The sequence below is a fragment of the Schistocerca serialis genome, chromosome 4 (assembly GCF_023864345.2).
Source record: "Schistocerca serialis cubense isolate TAMUIC-IGC-003099 chromosome 4, iqSchSeri2.2, whole genome shotgun sequence".
In the NCBI taxonomy this organism is placed as follows: domain Eukaryota; kingdom Metazoa; phylum Arthropoda; class Insecta; order Orthoptera; family Acrididae; genus Schistocerca; species Schistocerca serialis.
The window spans coordinates 409889805-409907488 of NC_064641.1; the positions used below are offsets into that span (position 1 = coordinate 409889805).

The 17684-nt window shown below is 40.4% G+C and overlaps 1 protein-coding gene across 1 annotated transcript in view; it reads left to right on the plus strand.

Annotated features, from left to right (window-relative positions):
- Nucleotides 1-592: 592 nt before the first annotated feature.
- Nucleotides 593-17684, plus strand: part of LOC126474498 (zinc carboxypeptidase-like) — a 96958-nt gene continuing 79866 nt past the window's right edge. The window contains exon 1 of the mRNA XM_050101968.1: nucleotides 593-745. Coding sequence (XP_049957925.1) covers nucleotides 593-745 — 153 coding nt within the window. The remainder of the gene's footprint in view (nucleotides 746-17684) is intronic.

Genomic DNA, 17684 nt, shown 5'->3' on the forward strand with positions numbered 1-17684 from the left:
CGTGTGCTTCAAACTGTTTTCATCCCAGAGGAACTGGTCTCTTTCAGTATTATTACTATAATACAATATAACACCTTCGTCAGCATGTTTATCCCATAAAATTAATCATCCATCTTGTTGAGGGGATTTTGTCATAATTTCTTCCTCAAAGTGCACTTTAAAAATATTTCCTGTGCAACAGGCAAGTGGCCGTTCAATGGCTAAGCCTCCTTATTGTGAATAAAAGCCGGCCGCGGTGGGCGTGCGGTTCTGGCGCTGCAGTCCGGAACCGCGAGGCTGCTACGGTCGCAGGTTCGAATCCTGCCTCGGGCATGGGTGTGTATGATGTCCTTAGGTTAGTTAGGTTTAAGTAGTTCTAAGTTCTAGGGGACTTATGACCTAAGATGTTGAGTCCCATAGTGCTCAGAGCCATTTTGAACCATTTTTTGTGAATAAAAAACGTCCCCGAATTTAAAAAAATTAAAAAATAAAAACAATTTTTATTAAGACCAGCATCCCTTCCACCTGCTTAGATAGTCTCTTCGGTAAAGTACACAGATGCTCTGCGATGATAGTTTGCACCTGAACAATAGCCCTGGGATTCAGTTCCAGGATGATGCGAGGAATCCTGCAGTTCCTGGTGGCTGGTCTTGCGCTGGCTGCTGGAGAGAAGGTGCGCTACGACGACTACCGAGTGTATCGGGTGCTGCCAGCCAATGTGGACCAGCTGCAGTTCCTCAATGGGCTCGCTAGGTACCACAGTGACGTGAGTATTCTTCGAACCATCGTCCACATATTTCACGAGTACCTCGACTTTGCGTTCTTTACACCTAATAGGCTAAAAGATATGTGTCAAATGTTTGAATCTAAATCACTGTCTCTGAGTTTCGAAATACTTTCCATTCATTAGAGAGACTGACTAATGAAAATATACTCAGTAGTGATCTGTAGCAGCATCAGTGACGGGCGTTATAGAATATATAATGTAGCACACGGAACCTTCATCAACAGAAAAGATGGGCTTTTCTTGCCACTTAATAAATTGTAATAGAGCCACTACGTTTCGTTCTACACTGACGGGAAAAAAATCGCAGCACCAAAAGATAATTAACGTAGAGTAATAAAGTTCCGGGAATACATTTCTCTAGCTAACATACCGCAAATGTTAAATGCTGGTACATTAATAACCGGTGTAACCCCCATACCGTTGAAGACAAGCACGAAAACGTGCATTCAGTGTGTTGTACAGGTGCCGGATGAGAGTTTTTGGGATGGAGTACCAAGACTGTTGCACTTGGTCGGTCAATACGGCAACGGTAAATTCCTTTCGTGGCTGACGCTCTAGTTGTACTCCGATGATGTCCCGTATATGGATAAAAATCTGGTGACTGAGTAGGCCAAGGCAACAAGTTGACACTATTTAGAGCATGTGGGGCTATAACCGCAATATATGGGCGAGGGTTATTCTGCTGGGAAACATCCCTGGTGTGCTGTTCACGAACGGCAGCACAGCAGGTAGTATAATTTTGCAGTCAGGGTGCGTGGGATAACCTACTGTCTTAAGAAATCGCACCACATACCATGACCATTGTGTCTAGCACGGAGGCAGCTTGGTTGCAGACCCTCACCTAGCCTCCTTCTAGCCTACACACGGCCGTCACTGGCACTGAGACAGAATCAGCTTCCATCAAAAAGCGCAACAGACCTCCATCCTTCCCTGCAAATGAGCTTTCGGTGGATGCCACCGATGTTGCAAATGGTGGTTGCATGGGGTTAGAGGAATGAATGCTACACGTTGTCCATCTCGGATCCGTCCTTGTAGTAACAGATTTGTAACTGTTCACTGTCTCACTGTGATGCCAACCGCCGCTCAGATTGCTCTTGCAGATGCAGTGCGATACGCCAGAGCAGGACACTGAATAAGATGGTCTTCCATCTTGGTAATGCCACGTCGCCGTCTGGTGCCCGTTCTTCTTGCGATCGAACACTCTCGTGACAACCGCTCCCATTAGTCGTGTACTGTCGCTGCATTACTCCCAACTCTCTCTGCAATATCACAGAAGGAACATCCAACTTCTCGTAGCTCTTTACACAACCGCGTTCAAATCCAGTGAGATGTTGTCAATGGCTTCGTAGGGTCTGCACCACATTCGCATCCTACCATCAGCTCTTTCCTACTAGAATCGGGAGTCATCTGACCAGACCACGGGTTTCGAGTCATCTAGGATACTCACGAGGCCAGGAGAAGCGTTTCAGGCGATGTCATGCTGTTAGCAAATGGTCCTACTGTCGTAACAGATACTTTCGTCGTACATCTCACATTGATTTCTGCGGTTATTTGTTGCTTCTCTGTTACCACTGACAACACTACCCAAACGCCGCTGCTCTCGCTCGTAAAGTGCGATATTTGTGGTGAGAGGTAATGCCTGAAATTTTGTATTCTCGGTTCACTATTGGCACTTTGGATCTAGAGATATGGAATTCCCTGACGATTTCCGAAATTGAATGTCGTATGCGTCTAGCTCAAACTACATTTCGCTTTGAAAAGTGTGTTAATTCCCGTCGGCGACCATAATCACGTCGAAAACTTTGCCACGTGACTCACCTGAGCACAAGTGAGAGGCCCACCAACGCACTGCCCTTTTATACGTTGTGTCCGCGGTGCTACCGCTCTCTGTATATGTGCATATCCCTATTCCATGACTTTTGTCAACTCAGACAATTGGAAGAAATTGTGTAAGCTCTGCACTATATGAATGTGTATGAAACTTGGCCCAAATTTACCTCTCACTCTGTAAAAAATCTGTCTATTAGCAAACCTACGTACCCACCAACTTAAACTCTTATGCTAACCTTTGACTAAACAGAACCTAATTTGGAAACGATAATCTGGCCCTAATTAAAATTTCCACTTACCTCGTGTTTTCACAACGTTGTTGCAGATTTCTCGAAAGCCAACACCAAACAGCAAGCAAGAAGCGGCTAAGCTAGAGTTCTATTTTTTATTAATATTTCCAAACAATATTCAAACAGTTGTATACCATACGGTGCAATATGACAATGCGTAATGAGAAACAGTGTGATGGGGAGAGTGACAGTTCTTATCAAATGATATTCCAAGACAACGATTTTTGAACGAATTATGTATTCAAAAGGACAGAGTAAAATTTCGCCTTATAGTCGCACATAACATTGGTCCGAACAACACTATGCTTAGCAAAGTGAACAATGATTTAAGAAGGGTACAGTGTTAACAGACAATTTCTATAAAAATCAAACAGCATAATCATTTGATATCTCAGTGTATGATGTAGAGAAATAGGGCGGGGGGGGGGGGGGGGGGCTTTCTCTTAGCTCTGAGCAAGTTAACTAACCGACAGCAATCACTACTGGCGCAGCGTTGCAATCTTACCTCAAACTTCTTCTCCTCAAAAATAAAAACTTTGTTCAAAATTTAGATTTCTTTCGCCTTCAAATATATACAACATATTCATCCTTGCTGTCCTTTATAATAAATCTTCCTTCATCTGACACACACAACCACAAGTTAGCATAGCACTGCTCAATACGTCCATCACCCACCACACTTCAACGAAGATTGTATCAGACTGCGCAGAGGTAAATACTGTGCCACAACAAGAACAAACATTTTTTCATAGCTCTGTCTCCGACGAGCACATCGATAACTTACAAAAATCAAAATGGCATACCCAGATACAGCTGTAGCTAGCTTCAAGAGGTGGATCTATTAAGTACCGGTCAGAATAACGCGAGCAGCTGTATATATGGGTCAAATAGTCAAGATTAGAAACTTTGCAGTGAAGCCACTATGCCTGGCAAGAAAGGTTATTGCAAAGGACCTGAACACTGTCCTAGTCATGCATCCCCCCCCCCCAAATAAAAGTCGCTTACTAACCGGGGTCAAGGACCACCAGTACAAGAATTATTGAGAAGCTGGAATAGCCTGCTTAATGCAGTACTTTGGAATATCTTACTGTGGGCTACGTGACATCCGGGTATTACACCGTTCCAAACCCGTTTTCGACAGTTTTTCATTTGCAGAAAATAAAGATTAACAAATGGCAGACATTTTAGTCCTTCTTTTGAGCCCTCAACGGTGTACAGAATCTATAGTGAAAGCTGGATGCAACGAAAGTCAAACTGCCACTAACTGTACTACAGGCCTGAATATGCAAATGATTATCATTCCATCACAACAGCGCAGTGCACGTAGGACCAACACTATCTACGTTACGTGTGTCTTGGACTGCGCGGCTAGTCCCGGCGGAGGTTCGAGTCCTCCCTCGGGCATGGGTGTGTGTCTTTGTCCTTAGGATAATTTAGGTTAAGTAGTGTGTAAGCTGAGGGACTGATGACCTTAGCAGTTAAGTCCCATAAGATTTCACACACATTTGAACTCCTCACGTTACATGCAATAAGGAAAATTACATGATGCGTATCTTATTCAAAAATCACATTTGAATGTTCTTTGTCTGCGACGATATCGTACAAGAAAGAGAAACATTAAGCGGTCGGAACACGATATTCCTGCTCGCATTAGTCGGGATCCTACGAATCTGAGACCAAATAGGAATCTATATATTCAGGAGGTTTATAATCAATACTGTGCAGGATCTCAGGGCTCGAGAGGACAGACAGGGTAAAGTTGCCATCAATGGACGAGTTAATTTTTGTCAGAAAGGAAAGAAATCCTATGATTCAAATGTTGTGATAATGAAATGCCAAAATTGTTCAGGTAACCTACATCACAGTGCAAACGGTTATTCCTGAAATACATTTAACACCATCAAAAACAAGTGCTGAATTATTTTATCTAAAGGTTTTTTCGTGAATACACATTTCCATCAATGGACCAGTTGAATTCCATGAACGTACCGTTAGAGGTATATGCGAAATTTCATGATTAAACACCTCATTCGAGAATACTACGCCCTGATCGATTTGAATATGGCCGCACAGTGATTAAGTGGAAATAAATTTCAATGCGAACGAGGAATATTGATTTTGATCATAAAAATGCGTTGGACTAAACGCCTCTCCTATCTCTGTTGGTGGTGAAGTAGTAATCTCTCCCACTACTGGTAACTCCTCACTGGATGGGTCAGAGTGAGCTGCATTACAGACATAAAAGTGACGACCCTGAAAAACATATCCGACTACTGAACGGACCCCACAACGGGAAAGTCCTTTAGTTGCTGTCTTTATAGTTCCTGCCCTCCCATATGCTTTTCCAAAAATTACTGAAAGTGGGAACTCGTCGGATTTGCAGAAAGACACGTCTAAAGGCGGCGGTCTATGAGAGGTATGCCCGAAAAGATAAAGCAATGTCATTCTTTCTCTCGAGGTAGATGTAGTGCTTCGGGATTTTTTGTATGGGTTGCATGGCCATCAAGCAGAATAAGAATCGTATGATCCTTCAAAGGTTTTACATTAGCCATAAGATGTTCCAGATATTTCACAAATAATTCTTTGTTTATGTATCCACTATCTGAAATGAAAAGTCCCAAGAGGCGCACCATACTTCAGCTCATGTTTACCACGAACTCGGTCGAATATCAACATCGGCGGTACGTATTGTTCAGCAGCATTAAGGCCAAAAACAACAGCAGATATAACACGACGTTCTCCGGTTGAGATCGATCGAACTTCTTTTTTTCCTCTTTTAGCAGTTACTTTCCTTGTCTTTTTCTGTACAGCTAAAGTCCAGTTTCATCGACATTAAAAACTGCAGGTCCTTCAAACATGTTCTCATCGATTGTCTTCGTGAGAATGTCAGAAAAGTTCCTCACCTCTCACTTCGTTGGAACCAGTGACACGAGCCATGAATGGCCCCTGGCTGTCTCAACGAGATGCTGCTTCATAAAATTATAGTATCATTTCTTGTGGACATCTTTTTCTCACAGTGAAATCTAGGTAGTATATTGTTTCTTCTGGCAACTTCGAATGCTATCAATCGTAAGATCTTACGCGTGCTGGAAAACATGCGCTCTTCTGATTGCATCACATGTTGACATATAAATGCTCCACTTCAGAAGATAAGTCACAAACACTGTCGATTACTTTTTTTATTCGCAAAGCAAACCAATCTTTTCCATCCAGATGACGTTTGAGAGTTGCTTTGGGAACGCAATACTGCTTCGTAGCAGCATTCAAACAGAGATCATTATTTCGCACAGCATCAAGTGTTCGCTGCTCAATCTCTTCCTTCCATTTTCTATATTTAACTCCTTTTGGCGATTTGAAAACTGAAAAACAATAGTTTAAATATACTTTACACAATCATAAAATTAGTTACATAGCTCTAAAAACTTTATTGGGCTTCTATCTGGTAATCTTTAAAACCATTTGAATTTAAATATGCGACTGCTAAGTGCAAAATAGACTTGCTTTTCGTTCCAACGTATTTCAAAAATGCGTGTGATAGCAAGGTTGCAGTACTAAATACAGCTAACCAATGTTTTTACCTCAACTTACAAAAACAATTGTGATGTACCAGCGTGATTTTATATCTTTTGTTATATATTTGATTGTTTTTATTGCCTATAAAATGCAATATTTGTACTGTAAAGCATATTTATGTGCCTATGAGAGGAACAGAAATGGTCCTTGGACGTCTTTCTTGCCAGACGATAGTCTTAAGTAATTTTACGGTGTTTCCATGAATCACGACCAGTGGTTCAATGGCTGCAACACTGTAGCGTCTGCTGTACACTCTATTAGATAGATACTTACGGCAAATAATACAAATCTAAATATGTCCATGAAAAGTAAGTAAGACACACATACCAATGGTACACACCAAGTAGACCTCAAATAAGCGATGTTATCACAATCCAATCCAATCTGAACCCGTCAAATTACATAATTTTCTTCATGCGTTTACTTCAAATCTTCGCTGTAACCTACAACTTTCAAACTAAGACGGCGGCTGGTTTCCCAACTGGCAAGTCAGTTAACCATAACTAGATGGCAGCAGCTGTCGACGAAACAAAAACATAGCGCTCGTCCATCTATGGAATCGGTCCACTGATGGCAACCTCGCCCAGTCTTGTTAGTCGGCCATGGAAGATCCTACAGCTGTGTCACGCACTTTGTGTCAGGAATTGGGCTTGTGTGCAGCAAGACAAGTACAGACACGTACAAGGTGGCGACGCCTAAAGCGCCACGTGCTGACAGCACATCGACCATAGTCGCGGTTTCCTTTGATGCGGCAGCAGAGTAAGGCGCCGACAATGGTGTGCCCAGTATAAACGATAGACCTAGCAGTGATACCCACGCCGCCTTTCCGAACTAGCCCCGATTCTGCGTACAGCATCAATATATACGTATCTGTGTGTGTTTGTGTGTAGGTTTGAAGAAACTGTCAGACTATATTTGCTATCGTCATACTTACTCAGCACATAGCGTGATGGTATGGGCTTCCGTTGTGTACACCTATGGTTCACATAGACGTTCATTTGGGCAACATCAGTTACATTTCTGACAAGTTACGCCTGGTGTCCGTCTCCATTATGTTCTGTTTCAACAAGATAACACATGTTACCTGTGCCGTGCTGCACTATCCAGATGAAGAGGGCGTTCGACTATTGCTGTAGCCGGTACGTTCTCCAGATTCCTCACCCAACGAAAAACCTGACTGTGTGTTGCCGAGAAAGTTTCGCGCTACCACTCGCCAACCAGTATAACTGATGAAATCTGGCGTTACGTCACACTAACAGTACCATAACATTTCTCATCATACAAGGCGTCCCAGCAGGAATGGCCAATATCGAGCAATATGTTAGGAACTGTATTAAAAGTCTAGTAGACATGGGGTCTAAAATGCATAGATTAAAAGCTATAAGCACGCCTTCACCTTCAATACTGTGAAGCAAATTTCTTCTACAGCAAACTCTTTGGTTGCCATGTTTTGAAAAGGCGGTAATATTGAGTAAGGCAAGAACGAAATGACTGTTAAACACGGGCTCTAAATTGCATACCTCAAGATCTATGATCACTACCTTATCTTCGACACTGCAAAACACACCTCTTCTATCGAAGAAGTTCTCACAATTCTTAAGTCCTTGTTTACTGTGCTTTTTTGCCTCCAATGTCGTTCCCGTCATTTCCCTGATACCGGCCATTCTTCCTGGGACACAGTGTATGAATACACTTCTGACCATCAAGCCAATCATCCATTCTGTAATGCAGTGTTCGAACCACATTGGTCCCACAGGAACATGAGATATTTCACAACTTGGCACCATCCTCATGTCTTGCAAAGTTTCTATTATTTTGATCGCACCATTTTAGTTTCAAGCATAGGATATCCGCTGACTGTCACTTAACGGCACGATGGGTTGTTAGCATGAGAACTTGCTCGCCAAAATACCGTACATCATAGCAACGTCACTCAAAAGTTGGGCTGCTAAAGTGACACGCGAAACACTGAGCTACTGCCGTTCTTTAGTTGTTATTTTTGTTTTGTTTTACAGTCATGTTATTATTTTCGTTAATACTACGTACGTGTGCATGCACAGAGTGTTAAAAAAAAGTATTTCATATTTCGATAGGTGCGTAGTTCTGGTCAAAATGTCCAGTAAAAATTGACCCTAAAATGCATACCTTAAGAGCTGTGAGCATTTGTTCATCTTCGCTTCTGTGAAAACATCTAATCTATATCAAGCTCTTTTCTGTTGCAAACGACCTACAAGATGCAGTTAACAAGTGTGTAAACAAATGAGAACACATTAATCTCTTACTGTAAAACAGCAGAGCTTCTAATCCAATCGGTTTGCTATTAGAGAGCACCTTCACTTGTGACACATCCCTAAAGGCGATGCTGAATATGGTGTCCACTCATAGTATAGCATGGATGGGTCCGACGTCTCAGAAAATCATGTACTCCCTAAAAAAAAAAAAACCAGGTTGGTCACGGACGATCTGTCAGGCACTGATGAGGCGTTTCTGTAGTGTTTGTTCATCATCAATGGGCCTTGCACAGTTCACAGATTTAAAGTATCCCCATAACCAAAACTCCAAGTGATTAACGTCGGGGAACGAACTGGCTAACGTACGGGACCTCCTCAACTAATCAACTGCCAATTAAATGTCAGTGTGAGATGTTATCGGTCATGTATGTGTATGAACCACATCTCCACACGTTGTTCGAATGGCACCCCTCTATCAGGACAGGAGAGTCGCTTGAGAGGGATTGTCGATATCTTCCACTAGACAACCTGTTTGGAGTATGTAAATTACTATTAGTCTGGCGGCAATAATTGTTGCTCGTACATTAACTGAAAATCGGCTTTGATGTGTTCCTTCTTCAGCTGCTTGTGGATTCACATCAGTCCACACATGTTAATTATGGAAATTAACGATCCCCACTAGCCTCTAATCAGCCTCGTCCGTGGATGTTATCTTTGATGTTAATAGTGGATCTTTAATACATCTTTGCAACACCCATTGGCAGATCAATTCTGGTACGCTGATCTTGTAGCCGAAGGCGTTACACATTCCGTACATATGTGTGTGGCAAATGGTCACGCAGGGTCGCCAAGACAAGGCGATAACTGACCCAGACCGATACTGTAATTCTACATACATTAGTTCCAGGATCTTCTTCAATACATTTCAGTACTCGTCCCTGCACAACAGAAGTGCGAATGGTGTGACGTCTGTCACGGTACGCCGTTTTGGAGCTACGGGACCAGAGAGTGCTGGTCGCTGGAATAGACGGATGAATGGTACCCTGCATTCCGGACATTTTTCGACGTACAGGACACGGACTCCTCGGTTGCATTCATTTGCCCGACCGAAACAGAAGATCATGTCCGCCATTTTCCGTGTAGTGCAACAGGCTTCCATTATGCTGATAAGTGCAAAGATTAAAACGTAAAGACAATTCATTACCCAAAACTGTGAATACGGTTTGTGGGAACAACACTGACAGATATTGAGAGCATCTAGATCTACATGATTACTCTGCAATTCACAGTTAATTGTCTGGCAGAGGCCTCACAGAACCACTTTCAAGCTACTTTTCTAAAGTTCCACTCCTGAACTACTCGAGTACCAGTTCCGATTTCCGTTATTTCATTATGAAAATCATTCCTCCCTATGTACATGGATGCCAACAAAATATTTTCACTCTGACGAGGAAGTTGGTGATTGAAATTTCATGATAAGATCCTGCTACAACGAAAAACTCCTTTGTTTTAACGATTACCATACAAATTACCGTAGCTCTCTCTCCCCTGTTTCATGGCTGGAATTCTTTGAGCTTCTACGGTGTCTTCCGTCTATCCTATCTGATGTGGATCGACACTGCGTAGCAGTGCCCCAGAAGAGAGCTTATAGCCGTAGTGTAAGCAGTCTCTTTAGTATTCCTGTCGTATTTTCTAAGTTTTCTGTCAGTAAATTGCAGTCTTTGGTTTGCTTTTGCCACAACCTTATCTGTCCGATAGTTCGATTTGAAGTTATTCGTAATTGTAATCTCAAACGATTTAGCTGAAATTATGGTCTTTAGATTACTGTGTTCAATCCCGTAATCGAGATTTAGCGAATTTCTTTTAGTACTCAGATAACTTCACGTTTTTCAGCATTTAGATCTAAATGCCACTCCTCACACCATACAGGTATCTTGTCTAAATCGTCTTTCAATTTGTTTTGATCATTTCATGACTTCCCATGACGGTAAATGATAGCATCATCCGAAAACAATCTGAGAGGGCTACTCAAATTGTCTCCTAAACCGTTTATGTAGATCTCGAACAGCAAAGGGACTGTAACACTTCCCTGGGGAACTCCAGATATTACTTCGGGTCTCCTCGATGACTTTCCATCAATTGCTACGAACTGCGTCCTCTATGACTGGAAATTACGAACCCAGTTGCACAACTGACCCCATACTCCATGTGTTGTTGTTGTGGTCTTCAGTCAGAGACTGGTTCGATGCAGCTCTCCATGCTACTCCATCCTGTGCAAGCTTCTTCATCTCCCAGTACCTACTGAAACCTACAACCTTCAGAATCTGTTTAGTGTATTCATTTCTTGGTCTCCCTCTACGATTTTTACCCTCCACGTTGCCCTCCAATTCTAAATTGGTGATCCCTTCATGCCTCAGAATATGCCCTAACAACCGATCCCTTCCTCTAGTCACGTTGTATCACAAATTGCTCTTAATTCTATTCAGTACCTCCTCATTTGTTATGCGATCTGCCCATCTAATGTTCAGCATTCTTCTGTAGCACCACATTTTGAAAGTTTCTATTCTCTTCCTGTCCAAACTATTTATCGTCCATTTTTCACTTCCATACATGGCTACAATCCACACAAATACTTTCAGAAACGAGTTTCTAACACTTAAATCTATATTCGATGTTAACAAATTTCTCTTCTTCAGAAACGTTTTTCTTGCCTTTGCTAGTCTACAATTTATACCCTCCCTACTTCGACCATCATCAGTTATTTTGCTCCCCAAATAGTAAAACTCGGTTACTACTTTAGGCGTCTCATTTCCTAATCTCGTTCCCTCAGCATCACACAATTCGACTACATTCCATTATCCTCGTTTTCCTTTTGTTGATTTTCGTGTTATATCCTCCTTTCAAGACACTGTCCTTTCCGTTCAGCTGCTCTTCCAAGTCTTTGCTATCTCTGACACAATTACAATGTCATCGGCGAACCTCAAAGTTTTTATTACTTCTCCATGGATTTTAATACCTACTCCGAATTTTTCTTTTGTTTCCTTTATTGCTTGCTCAATATACAGATTGAATAACATCGGGGATAGGGTACAACCCGGTCTCACTCCTTTCCCAAACACTGCTTCCCTTTCATGCCCCTAGACTCTTATAACTGCCATCTGGTTTTTGTACAATTTGTAAATAGCCTTTCGCTCCCTGTCTTTTACCCCTGCCGCCTTCAGAATTTGAAAGAGAGTATTCCAATCAACATTGTCAAAAGCTTCCTCTGAGTCTACAAATGCTAGTTTTGCATTTCCTTAATCTATTTTCTAATATAAGTCGTAGGGTCAGTATTGCTTCATGTGTTCCAACATTTCTACGGAATCCTAACTGATCTTCCCGAGTTCGGCTTCTGCCAGTTTTCCATTCGTCTGTAAAGAATTGTTAGTATTTTGCAGCCGTGGCTTATTAAACTGATAGTTCGGTAATTTTCACATCTGTCAACACCTGCTTTCTTTGGGATTGGAATTATTATATTCTTCTTGAAGTCTGAGGGTATTTCGCCTGTCTCATACGTCTTGCTCACCAGATGGTAGAGTTTTGTCAGGGCTGGCTCTCCCAAAGCTGTCAGTAGTTCTAATGAAATGTTGTCTACTCCCGGGGCCTTGTTTTGACTTAGGTCTTTCAGTGCTCTGTCAAACTCTTCACGCAGTATCATATCTTCTATTTCATCTTCGTGTATATTCTCTTCCGTTTCTATAATATTGTCCTCAAGAACATCGCCCTTGTATAGACCCTCTATATACTCCTTCCACCTTTCTGCTTTCCCTTCTTTGCTTAGAACTGGGTTTCCATCTGAACTCTTGATATTCATGCAAGTGGTCCTCTTTTTTGGAGAAAATTTTCAATCCTCAATTTTCCTGCAGGCAGTATCTTTCTTACCCCTAGTGACATGCGCCTCTACATCATTACATTTGTCCTCTAGCCATCCCTGCTTAGCCCGCACTTCCTGTCTATCTCATTTATGAGACGTTCGTATTCCTTTTTGCCTGCTTCATTTACTGCATTTTTATATTTTTCCTTTCTTCAATTAAAGTCCATATTTCTTCTGTTAGCCACGTATTTCTATTAGCCCTCGTCTTTTTACCTACTTGACTCTCTGCTACCTTCACTATTTCATCTCTCAAAGCTATCCATTCTTCTTCTACTGTATTTCTTTCCCCTAGTATTTTCAATCGTTCCCTAATGCTCTCCCTGAAGCTCTGCTCAGCTCTGAAGGTCCCACCTTTGTGCAGTTTCTTGAGTTTTAATCTGCAGTTCTAAACCAATAGATTGTGGTCAGAGTTCACATCTGCTCCAGGAAATGTCTTACAATTTAAAACCTGGTTCCTGAATCTCTGTCTTACCATTATATAATCTATATGAGACCTTCCAGTATCTCCAGGCTTCTTCCATGTATACAACCTTCTTTTATGATTCTTGAACCAGGTTTATCTATGATTAAGTTATGCTCTTTGCAAAATTCTACCAGGAGACTTCCTCTTTCATTCCTTACTCCCATTCCATATTCAACTACTACGTTTCCTTCTCTTCCTTTTCCTACTATTAAGTTCCAGTCACCCATGACTGTTAAATTTTCGTCTCCCTTAACTATCTGAATAATTTCTTTTATCTCATCATACATTTTATCAATCTCTTCATCATCTGCGGAGCTAGTTGGGCTATAAACTTGTACTACTGTGATAGGCGTGGGCTTCGTATCTATTTTGGCCATAATAATGCATTCACTACGCTGTTTGTAGTAGCTTACCCGTATTCCTATTTTCCTATTCATTATTAAACCAACTCCTGCATTACCCCTATTTGATTTTGTATTTATAAACCTGTATTCACCTGACCAGAAGTCACCAAACTTCACTAATTCCCACTATAGGTTACTTTAATCCATCTATTTCCCTTTACAAATTTTCTAACCTACCTGCCCGATTAAGGTATCTGACATTCCACACTCCGATCTGTAGAACGGCAGTTTTCTTTCTCCTGTTAACAACGTCATTCTGAGTAGTCCCCGCCTGGGACTTTTTACCCAATTGGACGCCATCATCATTTAGCCATACAGTAAGGCTGCATGCCCTCAGGAAAAATTACAGCTGTAGTTTCCCCTTGCTTTCAGCCATTTGCAGTAATAGCAGAGTAAGGCCGTTTTGGTTTGTGTCTCAAAGTCAGATCAGCCAATCATCCAGACTGTTGCCCCTGCAATTACTGAAAAGGCTGCTGCCCCTCTTCAGGAACCACACGTTTGTCTCACCTCTCAACAGATATCCCTCCATTGTGGTTGCATCTACGGTATGACTATCTGTATCGCTGGGGCACACAAGCCTCCCCACCAACGGTGAGGTCCATGGTTCATGGTGGGGTCGATACTCCATAGGAACACAATCTGATTGTAAGTCGCTTGTGAGGAACGGCTGTAACGAAATATCTTGGAATGGGGTTTCTGGAACACTACAAAAGTAATCATTGAAAGATTATTTGATTAAACAGAGAATATGAAAAGTTTATTGTTATACTTGTTCCAAGGACATCAAGAATTTGTGATCATGTGGATGACTTTGATGTAGATCACTCTGACCTCCACCACTCAAAGATATCTTTGAGACAAATGCGCATGTTTATTGCTAGAACAGTTTCCAAACATTACACTTTAGTAATTAGTTCTAAAGTGTAATATAAAGTTTAGTTTTTTGCTTATACATATCTTAGTTCGATGTAACTGGGAGTAATCTGCTTCCTGCCACTGCTGCTGAAGTCGTCGTCCCGGTCCATTTCATCTCCAAACTGGATTTAGTTAGGTGACTTCCATGAAAGAATCCAGGTAGCAAGTCGTTTTATAGTGGTTTATTAATGACAAGCCGCACAACTGGTTCTTGGTGGGAGCCCACTCCACATAACAGGCTACAGAGTCACAAAACCACTGTAGCAAAACAATTAGATTATTACACTGACGTGTGACACAGTGGTCGCATCTGTGAACTGACTCCAACTGAGCTCTTCTGAGCCTTCTGCTCCCCCCTGTTTACATGTTCTTAACAATAAAGTTAACAAATCTATATTGCAAATTTATAAAATTAATAAGTAAAAGTGCAAAGCTATTATGAATAAATACACATAAACCTGTCGTATTTTATGCCCAAACTGGCCTATACAACATGAAAGATATTTACATAAGATGTATATCACATTATACAAAATAGTAAAAAACAACAATGACAACCTAATTTTTCTTAATTATGGGGTAATTAGTGAATGCAAAATAATGCTAGTATATATTGGATGAACATGACATAGAAGTAAACAAGCAAAATAATAAATTTTATGAAATTTAAGATATTATATGAAATCACTTATTACATACAACTGGAATTACGAAACTTTCAATGAATTGCCTCAATGGCCATGAGTTTACCTTTGTCAGGCAGAATCCCCTTTTCACTAATAGTGTGGCCTAGACGTTTTAATTCTGTCACTCCAAATTTACAGTTCTCTAATTTCAAACTCATACCCGGTGTCTAAATTTTTTTCTAATTTGTCTTAAAGTTTCAATATGTACTTCCCATGTGCCACTAGTTACATAAATTACTAATTTGGACAATAATTCCCTAACTAAGAGACAATCTAAAACACAGATAAATTCAACAAGTGAAATGTTAAGTCCAAATTGCACCACACAATACTGATAGCTTTTTTCATCATATAAAAATGTCATATACTGTCTTGAAACTGGCTCCAAAACAATTTGTTGAAACCCTGATGTCAAATCTAGGCTGGAAAAATATTTTGGGTCATTGAATTTATTCAATAATTCCTCAATGGATTCAGGATGGTCAGTTTCCCCTTCAAGGAATTTGTTCGAATGGCGAGAATTCAAATCAAGTCTAACATCTCCATCTTTGTTAGAAATAATAACCAGTGGATTATTGTACTGGCTGCTACTCCTTCCCACTATCCTCAATTTTTGCATCTTCTGCAATTCTCTCTCCACTAATTTCCTTTTGCAAATTGGGACCCCATATGGGTTCATAAAAAGTGGATCATGCTTTTTCATTTTTAATTTTCAGACATAATTTATAACTCTTCCTAGCTTATTACAAAGAACGTCACAATATTCCAACAGAAAATGATTTAAATTTTCTCTCCGAGAACTGGATAAGCTATCTGCAGTATTTACTTTATCACTGACTAACTGTGAAAAACTATTACTATCAAAATTGTCCTCCTGTTCTTCCTCTAAATCTTCAATGCACCTGATATCAGAAAATTCAATTTCTCTAATCAGATTACTGCAATTTTTATACACTTTTAATGTAATTTGGCCTCACCAGAACAACCAGGTTTTGGTTCTGTGAAACATATTTTTAAGTTTTCCCAATCAAAAATTACATTTGCTTTCAGCAGAATATGAAGGGTACAAGTCCACTTTTGTTCATTCTGAGATACAAAGTCCTAAAGTTAAATGAGCGCTGGAAAATCTGCAGTTGAGATACCAGAAATATTCAAGCATATGGCTTCTTGCTAGAGATGAACCTTTCTTTCTGTTTCTTTGGACCACTAATGTCAGAAGCATTATAGACAGAAAAATGGAGGTAATAGACTTGTACCACTATTGAAATAAGCTCTTCATACATCTATTCATTTAGTTATATCAACACAAAACATCCTTGTTCAAACAACAAATCCCCAATTAAAAATGAAATCAAGGCCTGTTTGCAAATTGGTTTACTGCACTTACCTGTAGCTCCCTTAATCTTAACACCTGTTACAGGAAATTCTATATATGAAGCACTGTGTCTATTAGACACCGTGCTTCATACATGCCTTTCCAATTCCCAGTTGCTATTTGAAAATATGGACTACCAGATACCTCTTGTTTATCAACTTTCACTGAGCATTAAAAAATCATCTTCTATTTCTTTAAAATCTAAGTTAATACATGACTGTTGCTTATTCACTGAAGCTCACAAAGACATATCACTATTAGAGTGAATTTCTTCTGAATCTGACAAACTACTGCTTTCTGTGAAAGAGGGCTCAGTAATTATTCCTTGCTGACTGCCTGAATTATTACTACATCAGTCTTTATTTGTGTGTGTTCCACGACTTAATTACTGTCAAATTCCAAATATTCATCATCACTGCTGCATTTCACTTCACGAGTTCTTGCTTATTTAAAACCTCTTAAACATTGTAACCTACTTGCTTAGTTTGTTCATTCTTATCATTACTCTTAGACAATATCTTCCTGACATAAATAGAAGACTACAGACATCCTTGTACCTTATTCTCACACATCAGATCATCAATACCTACTAACTGACAATTATTAACGTCATCTCCCAATACTTCTACAAAAATCATCCCATCAAACCCTTCTTTAAACAAAATATCATTATCATCATCACCAGCACCAACTGAGTCACATGCACCTGCATGGACCTCAGTTACAACATCAAATCTCTCTACTGCTACATCACCATCTCTATCAGCTACTAAAGCATCAATATTTTTTGGTACAAGGTCATCATTTTGGCATACTGCTACTAGAAACAAACTTGGATCATTGTCATTAACAAATAAACTAGCAAAACTATAATCATCATTATAACCATTCTTGGATACACACTTGTTGTCAAATAAATTTGTCAGGTCCTCTTCACTAAGCTTATAACTATTTTGTGTCTTTGTGTCATCATTACTTATTTCTTTTAACATGTATTTCCAAAATTCATAGTGCTAATTTACATTATTAATGTGGTAGTTCCTAGTGTTATCTGTGTAACGTCGATGGTGTGACCTGTGTCTGTGTCTCCTGCTCAAAGACTGATTACGAGTTTTTCTCTTCACCTCAAACTGGCTGGGCCCCAGTGAGGTGGTTACTCGTTTTCTTGTCTATACTGTCTGTTCTAATTTGAGCTGGTGTTTTGTCTGTAATTGTTGCTATTTCAAGATATTTTCTGT